General features: G+C 38.3%; 2 protein-coding genes and 1 long non-coding RNA gene across 4 annotated transcripts; 1 reads left to right on the forward strand and 2 right to left on the reverse strand.

The window, feature by feature from the left end:
- Window positions 1-519: 519 nt before the first annotated feature.
- LOC132862319 (uncharacterized) lies at window positions 520-8,966 on the forward strand. The gene is made up of 3 exons (XR_009650018.1): window positions 520-732; window positions 7,202-7,344; window positions 8,709-8,966. It is a non-coding gene; the product is annotated as an uncharacterized LOC132862319 (long non-coding RNA).
- On the reverse strand, window positions 5,465-7,786 carry LOC132862239 (matrix remodeling-associated protein 8-like). 2 transcript variants are annotated; one of them, XM_060894176.1, is made up of 4 exons: window positions 7,674-7,769; window positions 7,032-7,349; window positions 6,606-6,908; window positions 5,517-6,310 (listed from the first exon to the last, which is right to left on the reverse strand). In XM_060894176.1, the coding sequence occupies exons 1-3, from the start codon at window positions 7,708-7,710 to the stop codon at window positions 6,628-6,630; spliced, it is 636 nt and encodes a 211-aa protein (XP_060750159.1). In that variant the 5' UTR covers window positions 7,711-7,769; the 3' UTR covers window positions 5,517-6,310; window positions 6,606-6,627. The 2 variants fall into 2 exon arrangements, with proteins under 2 accessions (XP_060750166.1, XP_060750159.1); XM_060894183.1 differs by lacking the exon at window positions 6,606-6,908 and having other exon boundaries at window positions 5,465-6,310; window positions 7,674-7,786.
- A 2,496-nt stretch (window positions 8,967-11,462) lies between the features above and the next one.
- On the reverse strand, window positions 11,463-17,561 carry LOC132862184 (CD226 antigen-like). The gene is made up of 5 exons (XM_060894084.1): window positions 17,444-17,561; window positions 17,030-17,095; window positions 12,765-13,082; window positions 12,339-12,641; window positions 11,463-12,028 (listed from the first exon to the last, which is right to left on the reverse strand). Exons 2-5 carry the CDS (start codon window positions 17,064-17,066, stop codon window positions 11,784-11,786), a joined length of 903 nt encoding a protein of 300 aa, XP_060750067.1. The 5' UTR covers window positions 17,067-17,095; window positions 17,444-17,561; the 3' UTR covers window positions 11,463-11,783.
- Between the last annotated feature and the right edge of the window lie 4,118 nt (window positions 17,562-21,679).

Raw genomic sequence — 21,679 nt, forward strand, 5'->3', positions numbered from 1 at the left:
GGGTTGGCACTCCGTCCAGGGTGTATCTTGCCTTGATGCCCGATGACGCCTGAGATAGGCACAGGCTCCCCGTGACCCGAGGTAGTTCGGATAAGCGGTAGAAAATGAATTAATGAATGAATGAATAACATCACCAGGAGAGTACAGAATTATTTTAACCCTTAAAGAACATAAGCGAATATGATCCTATAACACAAATACTAATGTTCTCTACATTTCAACATAATCTGAATTTGTTTATCAAGTTTTGGCCTAGACTTAGGACACAATTTATCGTCACTACGCTGGAACTCTCTTTTGTACCTTTAATATGCTTTACACAAGTGTGTGGTTATACAGTATATACATTTTAAATATGGTTTAAAGTAAAAAAAAAAAACACTTGTTAGTGTAATTCTAATATTAATAATAGTCGTATGCCACAGATCTTAACGAAAACCACAGAAACATACAATTTGATATAATTCCAGTTCATCAAATTATTGCTCCATAAAAATATCCCACAATGCACCACAAAAACCAGGGAGCATCAATGCTCACTTTGTGCTCTTATCTGAAATTACATGACGCTATTGTGCAGCATGAAGCAAGCGCAGCAGATTTGGAGCTCTCGCATCTTCCAAGCTGCGACCTTATAGCCGTCCTTGAATTTTTGGTTTTGTTTTTTTGCCATACTGAACCTGCATTAACGACGACAGTGGGGGCTCGCCGACAGCCTTACCCACCGGGTAGGTACGTATGGTTGTGTTGCGGTTAGATTGTAGCGTCTATGGTCATATAACGCGGTGTTTGAATTGTTTGCACGTCGCATTTGTTTGCTTGGCTGAGTATTTTTATTCAATTCCGATTTATCTTGAGTTTATACTTCAACTCTTTACCTTTTGATGTCTTTATTTATTTGTTTTCCCAGCGCCCGCTGCTAGCTGGTTAGCATTACTAGCCTGTTAGCCCGGTTCCGCTAGTACACATTACACTCTGACTCAATACATCTTAACCATAGAATAATTGATCGATATACGTTTTGATATCGCTACATCTTATTTATTTGTTTTCCCAGCGTCCGCTTCTAGCCGGCCAGCATAACTAGTCTGTTAGGCTACATACATATATATCACACTAACTAGTTAGACATTATGATCTTCCGGACCTTTGCTTCAAGAAATTTTCTCTTACTGGACCTCTTTACATTTTAGTTGAATACCTCTGCCTTAGAGCCTCACACCCCGACCCCTGTATATTATATCAGTATAATATATAACACCCTGTACATTATATCAGTATAATATATAACACCCTGTACATTATATCAGTATAATATATAACACCCTGTACATTATATCAGTATAATATATAACACCCTGTACATTATATCAGTATAATATATAACACCCTGTACATTATATCAGTATAATATATAACACCCTGTATATTATATCAGTATAATATATTATATAACACCCTGTACATTATATCAGTATAATATATAACACCCTGTATATTATATCAGTATAATATATAACACCCTGTACATTATATCAGTATAATATATAACACCCTGTATATTATATCAGTATAATATATAACACCCTGTACATTATATCAGTATAATATATAACACCCTGTACATTATATCAGTATAATATATAACACCCTGTACATTATATCAGTATAATATATAACACCCTGTACATTATATCAGTATAATATATAACACCCTGTACATTATATCAGTATAATATATAACACCCTGTACATTATATCAGTATAATATATAACACCCTGTACATTATATCAGTATAATATATAACACCCTGTACATTATATCAGTATAATATATAACACCCTGTACATTATATCAGTATAATATATAACACCCTGTACATTATATCAGTATAATATATAACACCCTGTACATTATATCAGTATAATATATAACACCCTGTACATTATATCAGTATAATATATAACACCCTGTATATTATATCAGTATAATATATAACACCCTGTACATTATATCAGTATAATATATAACACCCTGTACATTATATCAGTATAATATATAACACCCTGTACATTATATCAGTATAATATATAACACCCTGTACATTATATCAGTATAATATATAACACCCTGTAAATTATATCAGTATAATATATAACACCCTGTACATTATACCAGTATAATATATAACACCCTGTACATTATATCAGTATAATATATAACACCCTGTACATTATATCAGTATAATATATAACACCCTGTACATTATATCAGTATAATATATAACACCCTGTACATTATATCAGTATAATATATAACACCCTGTACATTATATCAGTATAATATATAACACCCTGTACATTATATCAGTATAATATATAACACCCTGTACATTATATCAGTATAATATATAACACCATGTACATTATATCAGTATAATATATAACACCCTGTACATTATATCAGTATAATATATAACACCCTGTATATTATATCAGTATAATATATAACACCCTGTACATTATATCAGTATAATATATAACACCCTGTACATTATATCAGTATAATATATAACACCCTGTACATTATATCAGTATAATATATAACACCCTGTACATTATATCAGTATAATATATAACACCCTGTACATTATATCAGTATAATATATAACACCATGTACATTATATCAGTATAATATATAACACCCTGTACATCTTGTCTATAACATATTCATCTGTATATTATACTGTTTTTACTGTAAATACTGTACATCATGAACTTGCTTCTTATTGCACTTCTGGTTAGATGCCAAACTACATTGCTTTGTACATGTGTAATGACAATAACGTTGAATATAATCTAATCCAATCTAATGTAATCTATATTAATAATGCAAACAGAAATTGTGTAATCTAGTGGAAATAGTCCACAAATAATAATTTTAACAAATAAAAAGCCCTGCACGTTAGTGTGATTAAAATATTCAGTCAAATGATTTAAATTTAATATGAATAACATCACCAGGAGAGTACAGAATTATTTTAACCCTTAAAGAACATAAGCGAATATGATCCTACAGCACAAATACTAATGTTCTCTACATTTCAACATAATCTGAATTTGTTTATCAAGTTTTGGCCTAGACTTAGGACACAATTTATCGTCACTACGCTGGAACTCTCTTTTGTACCTTTAATATGCTTTACACAAGTGTGTGGTTATACAGTATATACATTTTAAATATGGTTTAAAGTAAAGAAAAAAAAAGACTTCACAGTATGAGGTTTTATAGAACAGAGATGCTCTGCTGACATTTCTTACAACTAATAAGAAAACGAAATGCTGCTCCTCCACTTCCAGATTATACACTGGTTATAGAATAGAGCTTTAATGTAGGACCTCTGAAAGACCTTCTGAACCTCTTCAGGTGGCTCCAGCATTTCAAAACCTTTTTTCAGAAGAAGTTGAATACAAGTAAACTAAAGTAAATGTTAATTAAGTCATTGTGTAGACGTTTAAATACTGATGTGTTTCCTCTTCATTTAGTTTGACTGCTTCAGTTAAAACAGGAGACATTAAACTGTTCCTCACCAGCCACGAGTCCCTTCACACATCACAGCTATATAGCTTCTACACGATGGAACAAAAATGACAAAAATTATGTGCACTGTGCAATTTAAAAGTACTTAATTTTGGTTGGTAGACCTGCGTCATGACGTCATAGCACACCTCTATAGGTTGCTTTAGTAACCTCCTTTTCAGGAGTTTGGAAAAGACCAAATGAATAAAACACACTTTTGTTGGAGTATAAACAAGGTTCAATGTAGTTTTAAGTTCTATGTGTTTAAAGTAGTTTGTTCTACTAAATTAATGTCATGTCATGAGGTCAGCAAGCACAAGTATAACAATGGGTGCTTTGAGGTTAGTGTGATATCCTGCCATTTATAAGACACTGTTACTATGCTCATATTATTGGAGAGTTTCTGATGTTTTCCCCGAGTTTGAGTGAACTTGCACCTAACAATCTGTGTAGTTTAACCACTTCCCCCTGTTATATCAGACTACTGTGAGTTAAGTATTTCATCTCTCTGAATGAAGTTATCTTTGTTTTGTTGAATGCACTGGGTGCTACAGATGGAGCAGTGTTTAGACATGTATTATTACATTACAGATGTCATACAGTCATTTCATTGTTAAAGATAGAGATTAATGACATTATATATTCTCTCAGCATTTGTGTGCATTTTGAAAATCTTATTTCATTGTAAAATCATGAGGTTTGAGTGTCGGCTGTAAAGGATGATGCTTGTTAAGTGGACTGTTGATTGTATTTTCTTCTACTGTAAAGGAAGTTGTTAAAGTCTCATGTTTATAGCCGGTTATCACTGCAAGTATCGATATAATGATTTGAGCTGTTGTTACATGCATAAGTCTTTTTTTATATTAACGTTGAATACATGTTTTTTGTCGTTAAAACGTGATTTCTCTTCATGATGCTTTATCAAATACGAAATAGCAAAAAAGAAAAGAAATAAACAGAGTTATATTATTAATGCAAGCAAGATGTTTTGTAATCTAGCGCCATCTAGTGGAAATAAAGTCCTGCTTTTAACACGTTAGTGTGATTATTTATATATTTTCTACTTATGCAAGTGTAAGTGTGTGTGTGTGTGTGTGTGTGTGTGTGTGTGTGTGTGTGTATGTGTGTGTGTGTGTGTGTGTGTGTGAATCTACAAATACACGTTTTCTTCTCTAAATTTCAACACGTTCTTAATTTCATAACTTGTCCATCAATTTTTGGAACCTTTTATCTTTCGTACCTTTAATATGCATCACAAAAAAAGTGTATCATTATACAGTAAATACATTTTAAAATATAGTTTAAAGCAAAGTTAATAAAACACTTCACAATGTGTTTTGCTCTATAAAATGCTCTGGTGACATTTCTTACAACTAATGAGAAATGGTTAAAGAATTGTCTCTTAGGACCTCTGAAAGACCTTTTCTGAACCTCTTCAGGTGGCTCCAGCATTTTAAATCCTTTTTCAGAAGTTTTATAAAGTATAATAAAGTAAATGTTAATTAAGGAGTTGTGTAGACATTTAAAATGCCTTTAAATTGTGTTTCCTCTTTGTTTTGTGTGACTTCTGGAGTCTGGCAGCACTAAACAAACACAACAATGAACATAATACAATCAATAATATTTTATACTCCATATTTCATTTAGGGATCATTTTCCTTCATCCACCTTACATTAAAACATTAAAACTAAAAAATATACACACACAAAAAAAAGTTTTAAAACATTAATTCTTTAGTAATAATTTTCAAGAGTCAGGGCAAAATGAAAAAAAAAAAAGCTTTTCATTTTCATTATCATTAAAATACACATTCAAATTATTTAAATAATATGACTTTTAAACAAATTCTTATAAACAATTAAAGACAATCACACAGTCTATATCATAAACATCACCATGAGAGTAAACAGCATCTGTGTTATAGATGTAATAACAGAATTATTTGCACCCTTATAACACAACAGGCAAATATGATCATATACTGTAACACAAATATAAATGTTCTCTACATTTCAATAATTTGATCAGCAGTTTTTGGCTTAGACATAGTACAGAACTTCTTGTCACTTTTGTACCTCTAATAATCATCATAAAAGCATATCTTTATACAGTACCTGTATGTTTAAATACGGTTTAAAACAAAGGAAATAAAACACTTGTGGTGGCTCCAGCATTTCAAAATCTTTTTCAGAAGAAGTTGAATACAAGTAAACTAAAGTAAATGTTAATTAAGTCATTGTGTAGACGTTTAAATACTGTTGTGTTTCCTCTTCATTTAATATGACTGTTCAAGTTAAAACAGGAGACATTAAATAATCATTAGTCAATGTGCAAGAATCAGTGCCTCACCAGCCACGAGTCCCTTCACACATCACAGCTATATAGCTTGTACATGATAGAACAAAAATGACTCCAGTATCATGGTGTAACATGTAACAGTGTGTTGAGTGCAGCATAAAGTGCAAATACACAACAGTGTGAGATGAGAACAGGACAATAAACACACAGGATAAAAGAAACACACAGGACAACAGAACAGTGATGTACAGGAAAGCTAAAGATCCTGCAGTTTTAGATTAAATCTGGTCTCTGCATTTTCTCATGTAATAATAGATGATCAGGTAATCTCATGTAATGTAAATATTGATCCATACAGAGATGAACAATCCTAGCAGTACAAACCATCCTGAAACTGGAGCGCTGTTGGTGGTTGTGAATTGTTGTTGCCCTGAAAAAAAAATAATAATTTGCTTATTTATTAGGACATTTTCAAAGCTGTAGACTGAGAAACTGTAGAACTTCAACACCAAGAGACATTTTTGTGTTGTTTGGATGTTAACACGTTACCTGACATGCATGGAGACTGACTACAGTACATCAGTATAAAAACCGTACAAAGTGGGACTGAATTTACAAATAAACTCTACACTAGAATGTTCACTCAGCTCACAGGAACTTAACAAAACCTTTAACTTTCAGTTCACAAGGTCTGTAAGTATCATTAGAATAAGAGATGTATTTACCTTCTACCTTCAGTAACACAGCTCATGGTTCTCCGTCCTGAGATTCATCATGGATGAGACACTGATATAATCCTGTATCAGACAGGTGAACTGGACTGATGTGAAGAGAGAGATCACCGTCTAGAAAGCCTTCTACTGACATCGTGAATCTGTTTTGTTTAGTCATCCATCTGTTTGCAGGAGTGTACAGCAGAACCTCGTGTCCATCTTTCTTCCACTTTACATCTTTAACGACTTGTCGAGTGTCTCCGTAACACGGGAGAGTGACGTTCTTCCCCTCGAAAGCCTTTACAACTGTCGGAACTTCCGGATAAACAAAAACAAATGACGTTATTACAGTTTAGCATTTAATGTGGCTGGTCAGACTTTACTACAGACATGTTAAGAATGACAGAATGTTCTGCTGATGACAGCAAGAGCACTTACTGATAACTTTCAGCTTTACTTCAGTCACTGATATTTCATTACAGCTGCACATGTAAGAGCCTGCATCATTGTAGGCTACTGAACTGATCATCAGGGAGAAATTTCCTCTGCTTGTATCTCCTGGTAGTGTAAATCTTTTGTTAAAATGCTCTTTTTTTGAACACTTCCAGCTCTGAACAATGGCAGCGTTGTCAGGAATGAAGCGGCTCCACCAAACCGCTGGACAATTTCCTGAGCAGTTACACGGGAGGGTCAGGGCTTCATTCACCATCGACTCTATGACAATGAAGGCTTGGCACTGCTGCATCAGCAGGTAAACTAACAGATCAGAGAATAAATCAGAAAAGATATTTTGAACACCTCTAAATTGAGCAGGAGCAGGTCTTATAGTCACTTAGACAGAAGCTTAAATGTCTTTAATAGGTTTAATGAGAACCCCGACAGAACCCCATCCAATCCAGCACGTCTCTACTCTTGTCTTATATTCTTAATCTCTATTGTCCAAAACGCCACCATACAATATTCTGGATCCCACTAGAGGTTCCATGGTAAAACACAACTAGGGTAAACACAACATCATGTCAAGAAATGTTTGAATCTGTCATCAGTGTTTAATACAGAACTATAAACAGTATCACTTACCCATCACAGTGATGCCAGGACTTAAAAGCCACTTCATGGTGTTTCAGAAAGTCCTATAAGAGAGTTACCTACAAGAGCAGCATGATGTAAAGAAAAGGAAACTTTATAGCTGATACACACACACACACATACACACACATACAGTACACACACACACACACACACACACACATACAAACATACACATACACACGCACACACCTTATAGCTGATGATCTATGAGTTAACTGAGTGCGGTAAGCCCTATTCGGACGGGACTAGTTTTCCAAAGGACGTTTGAGTTAGAATTTTTTTCAGCCGACGTCTGTCATTTCATGTATGGATTCGGACGGGACTAACATCTCTGTGTTTATTACGGAGGTCTGTGTTTTACATGTGGGCGTTGCACAAGACCACATGAGCATCCTAACATTCTAACTCAAACGTCGTTTGGAAAACTAGTCCCGTCCGAATAGTGCTTTAAAAGACTTAAATAAAGATTAAATAATCATCACACATAAAGATATATTATCTGACACCACATTGACTTTACAGCTGTAAAGTTACTGTGTGTCTGTTTATACTTAAGTGTTACTACAATTTAATACGGAAGCGTATTGCATTCACTTGAGTAAAAAAAAATCTACTCTGTTTTTCTGAATTAACGACTTAATTTTTCAGGAAAAAATTTTTTTTGCTCTGTTTTTCTGAATTAACGACTTGGACATGTTTACTTCAATGCAATTCACATTAAGTTGTTAATTCAGAAAAACAGAGCAAAAAAATTTTTTTCCTGAAAAATTAAGTCGTTAATTCAGAAAAACAGATTAGATTTTTTTTTACTCAAGTGAATGCAATACGCTTCCGTAATTTAACAACACAAACAGAAAAAGATAAAAAACTTACAGATTCACAATAAACGTTTCAAAACGTTTCTCAAACTCTTTTTGTGTGCAGCACGAAGCAGTAAGAGCTTTACCTTTAGATCACAGGCTCATATGAGACTTCTGTATGAGGATCTCCAAATCATATTCTAATATCCGTCCACCCTATTAGGTTGTTCATTGGAATGAAACTTCACTACTACCTCTTGCTGTGTGGGCGGTACTGCTACCTGACGTCAAAAGTGCAGGAGCCTACCAAATCCCTTTTATGGCTGTGTGGGCGGTACTGCTACCTGACGTCAAAAGTGCAGGAGCCTACCAAATCCCTTTTATGGCTGTGTGGGCGGTTGTTACCCAAACCAGTTCAAACGGTATCAGTGGACAGTGTCGCAGTACTTTTCCCTTAGAGCCTCACACCCCGACCCCTGCATATTATATCAGTATAATATATAACACCATGTACATTATATCAGTATAATATATAACACCATGTACATTATATCAGTATAATATATAACACCATGTACATTATATCAGTATAATATATAACACCATGTACATTATATCAGTATAATATATAACACCCTGTACATCTTGTCTATAACATATTCATCTGTATATTATACTGTTTTTACTGTAAATACTGTACATCATGAACTTGCTTCTTATTGCACTTCTGGTTAGATGCCAAACTGCATTTTGTTGCCTTTTACTTGTACATGTGTAATGACAATAAAGTTGAATCTAATCTAATCCAATCTAATGTAATCTATATTAATAATGCAAACAGCAATTGTGTAATCTAGTGGAAATAGTCTACAAAGAATAATTTTAACAAATAAAAAGCCCTGCATGTTAGTGTGATTAAAATATTCATTCAAATGATTTAAATTTAATATGAATAACATCACCAGGAGAGTACAGAATTATTTTAACCATTAAAGAACAAACAAATATGATCCTATAACACAAATACTAATGTTCTCTACATTTCAACATAATCTGAATTTGTTTATCAAGTTTTGACCTAGACTTAGGACACAATTTATCGTCACTACGCTGGAACTCTCTTTTGTACCTTTAATGTGCATCACACAAGTGTGTGGTTATACAGTATATACATTTTAAATATGGTTTAAAGTAAAGAAAAAAAAACACTTCACAATATGATGTTTTATAGAACAGAGATTCTCTGAGATTCTCTCATTTCTTACAACTAATAAGAAAATGAAATGCTGCTCCTCCACTTCCAGATTATACACTGGTTATAGAATAGAGCTTTAATGTAGGACCTCTGAAAGACCTTCTGAACCTCTTCAGGTGGCTCCAGCATTTCAAAACCTTTTTCAAAAGATGATAAATACAAGTAAACTAAAGTAAATGTTAATTAAGTCATTGTGTAGATGTTTAAATACTGTTGTGTTTCCTCTTCATTTAGTTTGACTGCTCCAGTTAAAACAGTAGGTAATAAATAACCATTAATCAACGTGCAAACAGACAACTGAATGGTGAATATAAGATACTTTATTGAAATTATATATTTGTAAATCTTTCTCTAAAAGAGTCAGTGCCTCACCAGCCACGAGTCCCTTCACACATCACAGCTCTATACACAATAGAATAGAAATGACTCCAGGTTCATGGTGTAACACGTAACAGTGTGTTGAGTGCAGCAGAATAAAGACAACATTACTGTGTGATTACTGGACCAACTTGACTTAAGTATTTTTTGGATGATATGTAATTTAAAATGATCTTAAGATAATTTTTTATCTTTCTTTTAGGGGTGATGGACAAGTCTAACGTAAGGGAAGTCTAATATACTTGCTGCTGTTGTCTGTCAAATGTTGTCTGCAAATAATCTTATCTGTCAGCACGGAAGTGTCTTCTTTGTAAAAAAAAAAACAAAAAAACTTTTCATTGTAACTTCGAACAATGTTTTACACTTATGGTATGTTAAGTATGTACGTCACTCTGGATAAGGGCGTCTGCAAATGCTCTACATGTAAATGTAAACTCGACTTCTCACATTACACGAGCAAGCATATTAACAACAGTATTTACTGTGTGACACCTAGTCGTCATTCTAGAAAGTATTTTAGATTACAGTAATAACATTTTACATTTACGTTATTTAGCAGACACCCTTATCCAGAGTGACTTACAACTGAGGGTTAAGGGCCTTGCTCAGGGGCCCAGCAGTGGCAGCTTGGTGGACCTGGCGAACCCATGACCAGTAGCCCAACACCTTAACCACTGAGCTACCACATGCCCTAACAACCTTAGGATACCACAGAATAAGAGCTATTGAAATCTGTACCTGTAACACTAATACTACCATCGGTTGTTGTTGTTCTCACTCATCTCATATTCTACCGCTTATCCGAACTACCTCGGGTCACGGGGAGCCTGTGCCTATCTCAGGCGTCATCGGGCATCAAGGCAGGATACACCCTGGACACACACACTCTCATTCACTCACACAATCACACACTACGGACAATTTTCCAGAGATGCCAGTCAACCCACCATGCATGTCTTTGGACCAGGGGAGGAAACCGGAGTACCCGGAGGAAACCCCCGAGGCACGGGGAGAACATGCAAACTCCACACACAAGGCGGAGGTGGGAATTGAACCCCCAACCCTGGAGGTGTGAGGCGAACGTGCTAACCACTAAGCCACCGTGTCCCAGTTGTTGTTGTTAATATCTTTGTAAGAACGAGTGATATTTACTTGTGATATTTACTTGACATATTTTTTATTTCATTAATAATCAAGGGTTGATTTAGTTGTTTTAGTTTGTTAAAAATGCAGACAACGGACTGCGATATTTATTCATTTGTTTATTTATTTATAAACAAAGTGTACGGTTTATGAGTTTATCTACTTCATTGGACCATGGCAATTAATATCAAGAATATTTATACAACAGGTAAAAAGGTTGACAGATAATTTACTTACCTGGATTTTAATCAAAGAATCAGCTGATTGACATTTAAAAATCAATAACATTTTATACTCAATATCTCATTCATGGTTCATTTTTCTTCATCCACCTTACATTAAAAAATTAAAAAATATCCACACTTAGTAAAATGCTCAAATGCTCTAAAATTCAGATTAAAAAAGGATCATGGTGCAACATGTAAAAGTACACAGGACTGCATAAAGTGCAAATACACAACAGTGTGAGATAAGATAAGATAAGATAAGATAAGATAAGATAAGATAAGATAAGATATACGTTTATTCATCCCACAATGGGGAAATTTCTCTGTTACAGCAGTAAAACATATAAAAAGAATAGAGACATAATATAATATACAATATATACAAAACAAAGTCTTGGATTAAATTGGTTCGGTCTCTACATTTTCTCATAATGTAAATAATCAGCACGATGATGTTGATCCCTACAGATATGAACAATCCCAGCAGTACAAACCACCCTGAAACTGGAGCGCTGTTGGTGGTTGTGAATTGTTGTTGCCCTGGAAAAAAATATAATAATATAATTATTCATTAAGACACTTTCTCTGTTCTGAACGACAGTCTTTCAAAGACTGAGAAACTGTAAAACCGTCAACACCAAGAGACATTTTTGTGTTGTTTGGATGTTAACAGGTTACCTGACATGCATGGAGACTACAGTACATCAGTATAAAAACCGTACAAAGTGGGACTGAATATACAAATAAACTCTACACTAGAATGTTCACTCAGCTCACAGGAACTTAACAAAACCTTTAACTTTCAGTTCACAAGGTCTGTAAGTATCATTAGAATAAGAGATGTATTTACCTTCTACCTTCAGTAACACAGCTCGTGGTTCTCCGTCCTGAGATTCATCGTGGATGAGACACTGATATAATCCTGTATCAGACAGGTGAACTGGACTGATGTAAAGAGAGAGATCACCGTCTAGAAAGCCTTCTACTGACATCGTGAATCTGTTTTGTTTAGTCATCGATCTGTTTGCAGGAGTGTACAGCAGAACCTTGTGTCCATCTTTCTTCCACTTTACATCTTTAATGACTTGTCGAGTGTCTCCGTAACATGGGAGAGTGACGTTCTTCCCCTCGAAAGTCTCTACAACTGTCGGAACTTCCGGATAAACAAAACCAAATCACGTTATTACAGTTTAGCATTTAATGTGGCTGGTCAGACTTTACTACAGACATGTTAAGAATGACAGAATGTTCTGCTGATGACAGCAAGAGCACTTACTGATAACTTTCAGCATTACTTCAGTCACTAATTTTCCATTACAGCTGCACATGTAAGAGCCTGCATCATTGTAGGCTACTGAACTGATCATCAGGGAGAAATTTCCTCTGCTTGTATCTCCTGGTAGTGTAAATCTTTCCTTAAAATTCTCTTGTTTTGAACACATCCAGCTCTGAATGATGACAACTTTGTCAGGAATGAAGCGGATCCACAGAACCACTGGACAATTTCCTGAGCAGTTACACGGGAGGGTCAGGGCTTCATTCACCATCGATTCTATGACGATGAAGGCTTGAAACCGCTGCATCAGCAGGTAAACTAACAGATCAGAGAATAAATCAGAAAATATATTTTGAATATGTGATAAATCCATAATTTAAAGCTGTTTCTTTTGGAGAAACATCTGTTTCTTCAGAGACACATACACATTGTGTAATGAGGCATCGTGAGGCTGAGGATCCATTTGCAGTTTTATTATACACTCTCGTAATCACAACAGGCAGGGTCAAACAACGGCAGAGACAATAACATAGGCAAAGCAAAGACGGGGTCGAGAATAACAGGCAGATGGTCAGGGCAGGCGGCAAACAATCGGAAGCAAAGGTACAGAAATAGATCAAAACACAGGGAATCATAAACGGACATAAAACGCTCAGAATGACAGGCTAGAGCAAGTCAACACTTCGCGCTGAGGTCAAGTTCAAGTTCCTTTAAATAGGAAGTGAGTGATTGGAACCAGGTGATGGCATAATCAGTCCCAGGTTGTTATGGGAAGTGTAGTGGGGAAGTAGTTAGTATTCAGGCGAACGTTCCCTCTGGTGGCACTCGGGAGATGCGGCAGGTGCGTCATTCATGACAGTGCCCCCTCCTTGCGATCGGCTCCCGAAGCGAGGATGCGAACGGTGCCGGGGTCTTCCCCGAGGGTGGGGTGGTGGTGGTGGTGGTGGGGGTGGGGGGTGGGGGGGGGCGTTATCCAGATGCTGTTGGTGGAACTCGGCGGTGTGCAACGGATTAAGGATGTCCCTCGCCCCTACCCAGGAGCGTTCCTCCGGACCGTACCCCTCCCAGTCCACTAAGTATTCGAGGTTGCCGTCCCCAGCGTCTGGACTCCCGTAGGGAGTGGACCTGATAAGCCTCCTCGCCGACGACCAACAGGGCAGTGGCACAGATGGTTCGGCAGGCCCCTCTCGTTCTCCTCTCAGACCACTGGCGGGTTTAAGGAGCGAGACATGGAACGTCGGAGAGATGCGGTACGACGCGGGCAATGCCAAGCGGTAGGACACCGGGTTTATCCATTTTATGATCCTGAACAGGCCCATGTACCTGGGGCTGAGTTTTACCTGGGGACAGGTAAAGGCTGTAGTAAACCGGCTGGGAGCTGACGCGAAGCTTTGGAGGTGTTACACACAGCGCAGTTTCTCACAAAATCCCTTACGTCATCAGATAGCGAGGGCCACCAGAACTTATTTTGCGCGAGCCGAGTTGTGGCCGAGATGCCGGGGTGGCCGGAGCTTGGAGAGGCGTGCATGAGGTCTACGAGAGCAGAGCGGAAGTTCTCCAGGACATAGATCTTGGTGGGCGGACAGTCGGCAGGAGGCGGGGGCACCGCGTTGGCTTGGGAGATCTCAGTCATAATATCCCATTGAATGGGAGCAACTATTTGAGTCTCGGGGATGATGGGTCCAGTATGTGGATCTTGGTCGGGCTCATTGTTTAGGTGGGAGAGTGCGTCGGCCTTAGTGTCCTTGGACCCAGGTCTGTAGGTTACTGTGAAGTGAAAGCGCGTGAAGAACATTGCCCATCGCACCTGGTGCGTGTTCATTCGCTTGGCGGAACGTAAATATTCTAGGTTCTTATGATCTGTTAAGGGATCGTGAAGGGATGCTGGGTGCCCTCCAGCCAGTGCCGCCACTTTTCGAAAGCTGCCTTCATGGCGAGTAGTTCGCGGTCCCCTACGTCGCAATTGTGCTCAGCCGCCGATAGCTTCCGGGAGAAGTAAGCACATGGGAACATTTTGTCGGCTGGTCCCTGACGCTGTGAGAGCACTGCTCCGATTCCTGTGCTGGAGGCATCTACCTCAACAATGAATAGTCGAGTCAGGTCAGGGTGATGGAGAATGGGAGCCGTGGTGAAACGTTCCTTTAAGAGCTGAAAGGCTGCAACTGCCTCAGGTGACCACGTCAGATGGAACGGTGCTTTTCTTGTCATGGAGGTGAGCGGTGCCGCTATGGTGCTGAAACCTCAAATGAAGCGGCGATAGAAGTTCGCGAACCAGAGGAACCGCAGTAGCTCCTTCATGGTCTGGGGTCGTGGCCATTTTAGCACCGCTTGCACCTTGGCACCAAATATTTGTAGTGGCCTGACTGGGTAGAGAAAGCAGTTTTCCACTCGTCTAAAGCGAATGAGGTTGTAAGCGTTGCCGAGGTCCAGTTTAGTGAAGTATCGGGCCTTGCGCAGTTGTTCGATAGCTGACGGAATGAGTGGGAGTGGACAACGAAACTTAACGGTCAGTTCATTAAGAGCCCGAAAATCGATGCAAGGACAGAGCCCTCCGTCCTTTTTCTTCACAAAGAAGAAGCCTGATGATGCAGGTGAGACTGAGTGCTGAATAAATCCCTTCTTTAACTCCTCCTCAATGTATTTATTCATGGCTTCGGTTTTGAGTTGTGATAGCGGGAAGTCATGCCCTTGGGTGGAGTGGCGTTGGGCAGGAGCTCAATGCAACAATCACTGGGTCGATAAGGCGGTAGCTTGGTGTCTTTGACCTTGTTAAAGGCCTCTGCGAGATCGTGATACTCGGCAGCTCGATCTCCTCAGTGGTGAACTGAATTCATCCCTTTCCAAGCGGTCACCCGTCTTTCGCCTCCACTGCCAAGGGTGAGGCGCACCTAGTCAGTGGGATGGCATTAGCTTTCGCGAACTCCTCCGAGATGAAATTTCCTGCAGCGCCAGAGTTGATGAGTGCCACCAGACTCAACTCCTCTCCCTGAACCTTTAATCGTACATCAAATTGAGCACAGTTCTGCGATCGGGGAGTGACCATGTTCAAACTCACCAGGGTGTCTCGTCTACTGCGTGGTCTGGTGGGACAGGCTGGTAGCAGGTGTCCGGGCCTCCCACAGTACAGACAGAGCTGCTGATGGACGCGGCGTGCTCTCTCCTCGGTTGTGAGGTGCGTATCTCCGAGCTGCGTGTATGCGACATTCTCGCATGACGGGATGCGCGAGGGCGTTGGGTTCTCATCAGGTTGTCCACCTGGATTGACAGCTCCACAAAAGCCGACAAATCTCTCCCCTCATCGCAGCAGGCGAGTTCAGCCTGCAGCTCGTGGTTCAAGCCCCTGCCGTAGAGAAGATTGAGTGGTCTCTCCTCCCTGCCAGCTTGTGCCACGAGGGCCGAAACTCGAGAGCGTAATCCGAGGCAGTACGGTCTCCTTAAGCCATGCTCAATAGGCGCTCCGCTGTGCTCTCTCCTCCCGCAGGATGCTCGAACATGCTGCGGAATTGAGTCAGGAAATGCTGAAAGGAGGGGAGCGTGGTGCCATCCTCTCCCTATATCGCAGTAGCCCATTCTAGCACTCTCCCTGTGAGAAGGGTGCAGACAAACGCTGTTCGGCTGGCGTTCGTGGGGTAGAGGAAAGGTTGCTGTGTCACGAAGAGTGAACATTGCTGCTGAGGTGATACTTTGAACTTTATTCCATCGGTCCCTTTTGTGTAATGAATATAAACCTGAAACTAAAATATATTTCAGTAAACAGAGCAGTTCAACTGTGGACGTGAACTATTGGATTAGACATTAGATTTAGATGTGAACATAAAGACATTACAGTGTGATTACTGGACCAACAGGACTTAAGTATTTTTTAAATGATATGTAATTTTAAATTATTTTAAGATAACACTTTTTTTTAACTACTTACCTTTATTTTATTTATTTCATACAGGCAAATACAACAACACCACACACATACACCTATAAATTGAGCAGGAGTCTAAATTGAGCAGGTCTTATAGTCACTTAGACAGAAGCATAAATGTCTTTAATAGGTTTAATGAGAACCCCGACAGAACCCCATCTAATCCAGCACGTCTCTACTCTTGTCTTATATTCTTAATCTCTCTTGTCCAAAACGCCACCATACAATATTCTGGATCCCACTAGAGGTTCCATGGTAAAACACAACTAGGGTAAACACAACATCATGTCAAGAAATGTTTGAATCTGTCATCAGAGTTTAATACAGAACTATAAACAGTATCACTTACCCATCACAGTGATGCCAGGAATTAAAAGGCACTTCATGGTGTTTCAGAAAGTCCTATCAGAGTTACCTACAAGAGCAGCATGATGTAAAGAAAAGGAAACTTTATTGCTGACGCACACACACACAAACACACATACACACACATACAGTACACACACACACACACACACACATATACACACACACACATACACACACACACACACACACACCTTATAGCTGATGATCTATGAGTTCAAGACTTAAGTCTTTTAAGACTGAGTGACTTAAATAAAGATTAAATAATCATCACACATAAAGATATATTATCTGACACCACATTGACTTTACAGCTGTAAAGTTACTGTGTGTCTGTTTATACTTAAGTGTTACTACAATTTGACAACACAAACAGAAAAAGATAAAAAAAACTTACAGATTCACAATGAACGTTTCTCAAACTCTTTTTGTGTGCAGCACGAAGCAGTTAAGAGCTTTACCTTTAGATCACAGGCTCATATGAGACTTCTGTAAGAGCAGGAACCACTCTTAATAAATCATTTTTGCAGTTGTTCAGTGTGATGAACTTAAGGACTTCCTTTTATGGCTGTGTGGGCGTTTGTTACCCAAACCAGTTGTATCAGTCTGTGATGGACATTTCTTGTACCTTCGTGTGACTAAACAGTTGTGTTAGTCTAAACAGCATATTACAGCACACCAACTTCACTTCCAGCCAATGAGGAGGTCAAAGCATTCTTAAAGTCTCCTCTCACGCAGTCTATAGACAGCGTGACAGTACCACTTCCCTTCTAGGCCTCTGGACAACAAACCCTCAGCAGACTGTGAAACAGCTTTTTCCTTAGAGCTGTCACCTTACTGAACACTGCCTCACACCTCGACCCCTGTATATTATATCAGTATAATATATAACACCCTTGTCTATAACATATTAATCTGTATATTATACTGTTTTTATTGTAAATACTGTACATCTTGAACTTGTTTCTTATTGCACTTCTGGTTAGTTGCCAAACTGCATTCCGTTGGCTTTTACTTGTACATGTGTAATGACAATAAAGTTGAATCTAATCTTACACGGGGAGGAAGAAACAATAATTAAAATGGGAAGACAGGTAGACAGGAAAAGACAACACCGCAGTTTATCCAGAGGTCCTAGGTGCAGTTTTTCTTGTAATATTGTATTTTATCCAATTATTACTTGTTGATGCAAAAGTTAATTGCACGCCATGTGTGCTTGTGTTTTTCAGCGGCTGTGAGGCGTAACCGTCTTACATCTGAGGCAACAGAAAAAGAAATTGATTCCACAGTTAAAAGATGGCTATATCTGGCCCCAGACAGAGATGGTGGCCGATTAACCCTTAAAGAACATAAGCGAATATGATCATATAACACAAATACTAATGTTCTCTACATTTCAACATAATCTGAATTTGTTTATCAAGTTTTGGCCTAGACTTAGGACACAATTTATCGTCACTACACTGGAACTCTCTTTTGTACCTTTAATATGCATCACACAAGTGTGTGGTTATACAGTATATACATTTTAAATATGGTTTAAAGTAAAAAAAAAAATAAATAAATAAAAAAAAGACTTCACAATATGATGTTTTATAGAACAGAGATTCTCTGCTGACATTTTTTACAACTAATAAGAAAATGAAATGCTGCTCCTCCACTTCCAGATTATACACTGGTTATAGAATAGAGCTTTAATGTACTGTAGGACCTCTGAAAGACCTTCAGAACCTCTTCAGGTGGCTCCAGCATTTCAAAACCTTTTTCAGAAGAAGTTGAATATAAGTAAACTAAAGTAAATGTTAATTAAGTCATTGTGTAGATGTTTAAATACTGTTGTGTTTCCTCTTCATTTTTAGTTTGAGTGCTCCAGTTAAAACAGGAGACATTAAACTGTGCCTCACCACGAGTCCCTTCACACATCACAGCTATATAGCTTGTACATGATAGAACAGAAATGACTCCAGGATCATGGTGTAACACGTAACAGTGTGTTGAGTGCAGCATAAATACAACATTACTGTGTGATTACTGGACCAACTTGACTTAAGTATTTTTGGATGATATGTAATTTTAAATGATATTAAGATAACACTTTTTATCTTTCTTTTAGGGGTGATGGACAAGTGTAAAGTAAGGAAAGTCTAATGTAGTTGTTGCTGTTGTCTTTCAATTTTAAAAAAAAAAAAAAAAAAAAAAAAAAAAAAATTTGCCACTTTTTCATTGTAACTTCGAACAATGATTTACACTCATGGTATCTTAAGTATGTACGTCACTCTGGTTAAGGGCGTCTGCCAAATGCTGTACATGTAAGGCGTAAATTTCATTTAACAGTGTGTGTGTGTGTGTGTGTGTGTGGGGGGGGGGGGGGGGGTCATTTCTCATGAGCAATTTTTGAAGGGGGACACAAATAATACAGTCTAATTGTACTTATAAAGATATGCCCTTTATTTTCCTTTTTTCCATCATTTTATCTAGTCTATTACACTGCAAGCCAAGTTTATTTATACTGTAGCACATTTCATGCACAATTTTTTTGTGGGGGACATACTAGTATAGGCTACTGAACTGATCATCAGGGAGAAATCTCCTCTGCTTGTATCTCCTGGTAGTGTAAATTTACATTTACATTTACAGCATTTGGCAGACGCCCTTATCCAGAGCGACGTACATAAGTGCTTAAATCTCTAACATTGAATACATTAATGCTGGCTCACTAAGTTACATACTTAAGAGTTTAAAACATTTGTTCAAAGTTACAATGAAATTGTAAGTGTCAAAGGTGTTTTTTTTTGTTTTGTTTTTTTTTAAATATGCAAAAGATAAGGAAAGAAGTGCTAGTTGAAGTGTTTCCTGAATAAGTAGGTCTTCAACCGCCGCTTGAAAATATCCAGTGACTCAGCTGTCCGGACCTCTAGGGGAAGTTCATTCCACCACCTTGGTGCCAGTACAGAGAAGAGTCTTGTAGTAAACTTGCCTCTTACCCTGAGAGATGGTGGAACCAGTCGAGCAGTGCTTGTAGATCGGAGGGTGCGGGGTGCAGTGCGAGGAGTGATGAGGGCTTTGAGGTAAGAGGGAGCTGGTCCATTTTTGGCTTTGTAGGCCAGCATCAGTGTTTTGAATCTGATGCGTGCAGCTACCGGAAGCCAGTGGAGGGATCGCAGCAGCGGGGTGGTAGGTTGAAAACAAGCCGGGCAGCTGCATTTTGGATCATTTGCAGAGGACGGACTGCGTTCATAGATAGCCCTGCCAACAGTGAGGTGCAGTAATCCAGTCTAGAAATGACAAGAGACTGAACAAGTACCTGAGCAGCCTGTGTGGACAGAAATGGCCGAATCCTTCTAATGTTGTAGAGAAGAAACCGACATGAGCGAGTCACATTAGCAACATGAGAGGAAAAGGACAGTTGATTGTCCATGGTTACCCCAAGGTTGCGAGCTGTGGCTGAAGGGGTGATCAGATCGTTGTGCAAGGATATAGCAAGATCATGACCTGGGGATGAATCACCTGGGATGAAGAGCAGCTCAGTTTTGCTAGGATTAAGCTTTAACTGATGAGCAGTCATCCATGATGAAATTTCTGCCAGACATGCAGAGATCCGGTCAGAAGCTGTGGCATCTGCGGGTGGGAAAGAGAAGATAAGTTGTGTATCATCAGCATAGCAGTGGTAAGAGAACCCATGTGAGGAAATAACTTCCCCAAGAGAGTGAGTATACAGGGAGAAAAGAAGAGTACCAAGTACTGAGCCTTGTGGGACGCCAGTGGAGAGTCTGCGTGGAGCAGATGTCACTCCCCTCCATGTTACCTGATAAATCTTTTCTGACAATGCTCTTGTTTTGAACAAATCTGCTGAACAATGACAGCTTTGTCAGGAATGAATGATCCACTGAACCACTGGACAATTTCCTGAGCAGTTACACGGGAGGGTCAGGGCTTCATTCACCATCGATTCTCTGACGATGAAGGCTTGGCACTGATGCATCAGCAGGTAAACTAACAGATCAGAGAATAAATCAGAAAAGATATTTTGAATATGTGACACCATAAATCCATAATTTAAAGCTGTTTCTTTTGGAAAACAATCCTCGTTCAGTACATTGTTCAGGTCGTCTAAGCCTGATTGATTCAGTGCAGATCTGAGCACAATTGCTGTGTTCATATATGTTTAAATAAACTGAACCAAGGAACAAAACTCAACAGGCTCCAGAAACAAACAGTCCAGACTTTTGAGAATGTTAAAAATGTTATTCTTAATCTCTCTTGTCCAAAACGCCTCCATACAATATTCTGTATCCCAGAGGTATTCAACTAAAATTTAAAGAGGTCCAGTAAGAGAACAATTCTGGAAGCGAAGGTCCGGAAGATCATAATGTCTAACTAGTTAGTGTGATATATATTTATGTAGCCTAGTAGTTGTATGAACATCTGCAAGCAATCAACACCTGACTGTCAAATCAAATAAATTCAGTACAAGTCAAAAACCTTTTGACAATATTTATTGTCACGTAACATAGAACTGAACATATGTATGATTGTAGATATGTATAAGGTTCTCTCATTAAATAAATAAAAGTAGGGCTACATTTCAATATAAGAGAAAATAAATAAAATGTGAAAATTGTGTATGTTTAAA

The sequence above is a fragment of the Tachysurus vachellii genome, chromosome 2, assembly GCF_030014155.1.
Source record: "Tachysurus vachellii isolate PV-2020 chromosome 2, HZAU_Pvac_v1, whole genome shotgun sequence".
NCBI lineage: Eukaryota > Metazoa > Chordata > Actinopteri > Siluriformes > Bagridae > Tachysurus > Tachysurus vachellii.

Coding starts and splice junctions, on each gene's coding strand:
- LOC132862239 (XM_060894176.1), bottom strand. CDS start 7,710: ATGAAGTGGCTTTTAAGTCCTGGCATCACTGTGATGG. Junction 7,350..7,673: donor TCCTGGCATCACTGTGATGG/GTAAGTGATACT, acceptor CTGATCTGTTAG/TTTACCTGCTGATGCAGCAG. Junction 6,909..7,031: donor AGTAAAGCTGAAAGTTATCA/GTAAGTGCTCTT, acceptor TTTATCCGGAAG/TTCCGACAGTTGTAAAGGCT.
- LOC132862184 (XM_060894084.1), bottom strand. CDS start 17,066: ATGAAGTGCCTTTTAATTCCTGGCATCACTGTGATGG. Junction 13,083..17,029: donor TCCTGGCATCACTGTGATGG/GTAAGTGATACT, acceptor CTGATCTGTTAG/TTTACCTGCTGATGCAGCGG. Junction 12,029..12,338: donor TGTGTTACTGAAGGTAGAAG/GTAAATACATCT, acceptor ATTTTTTTCCAG/GGCAACAACAATTCACAACC.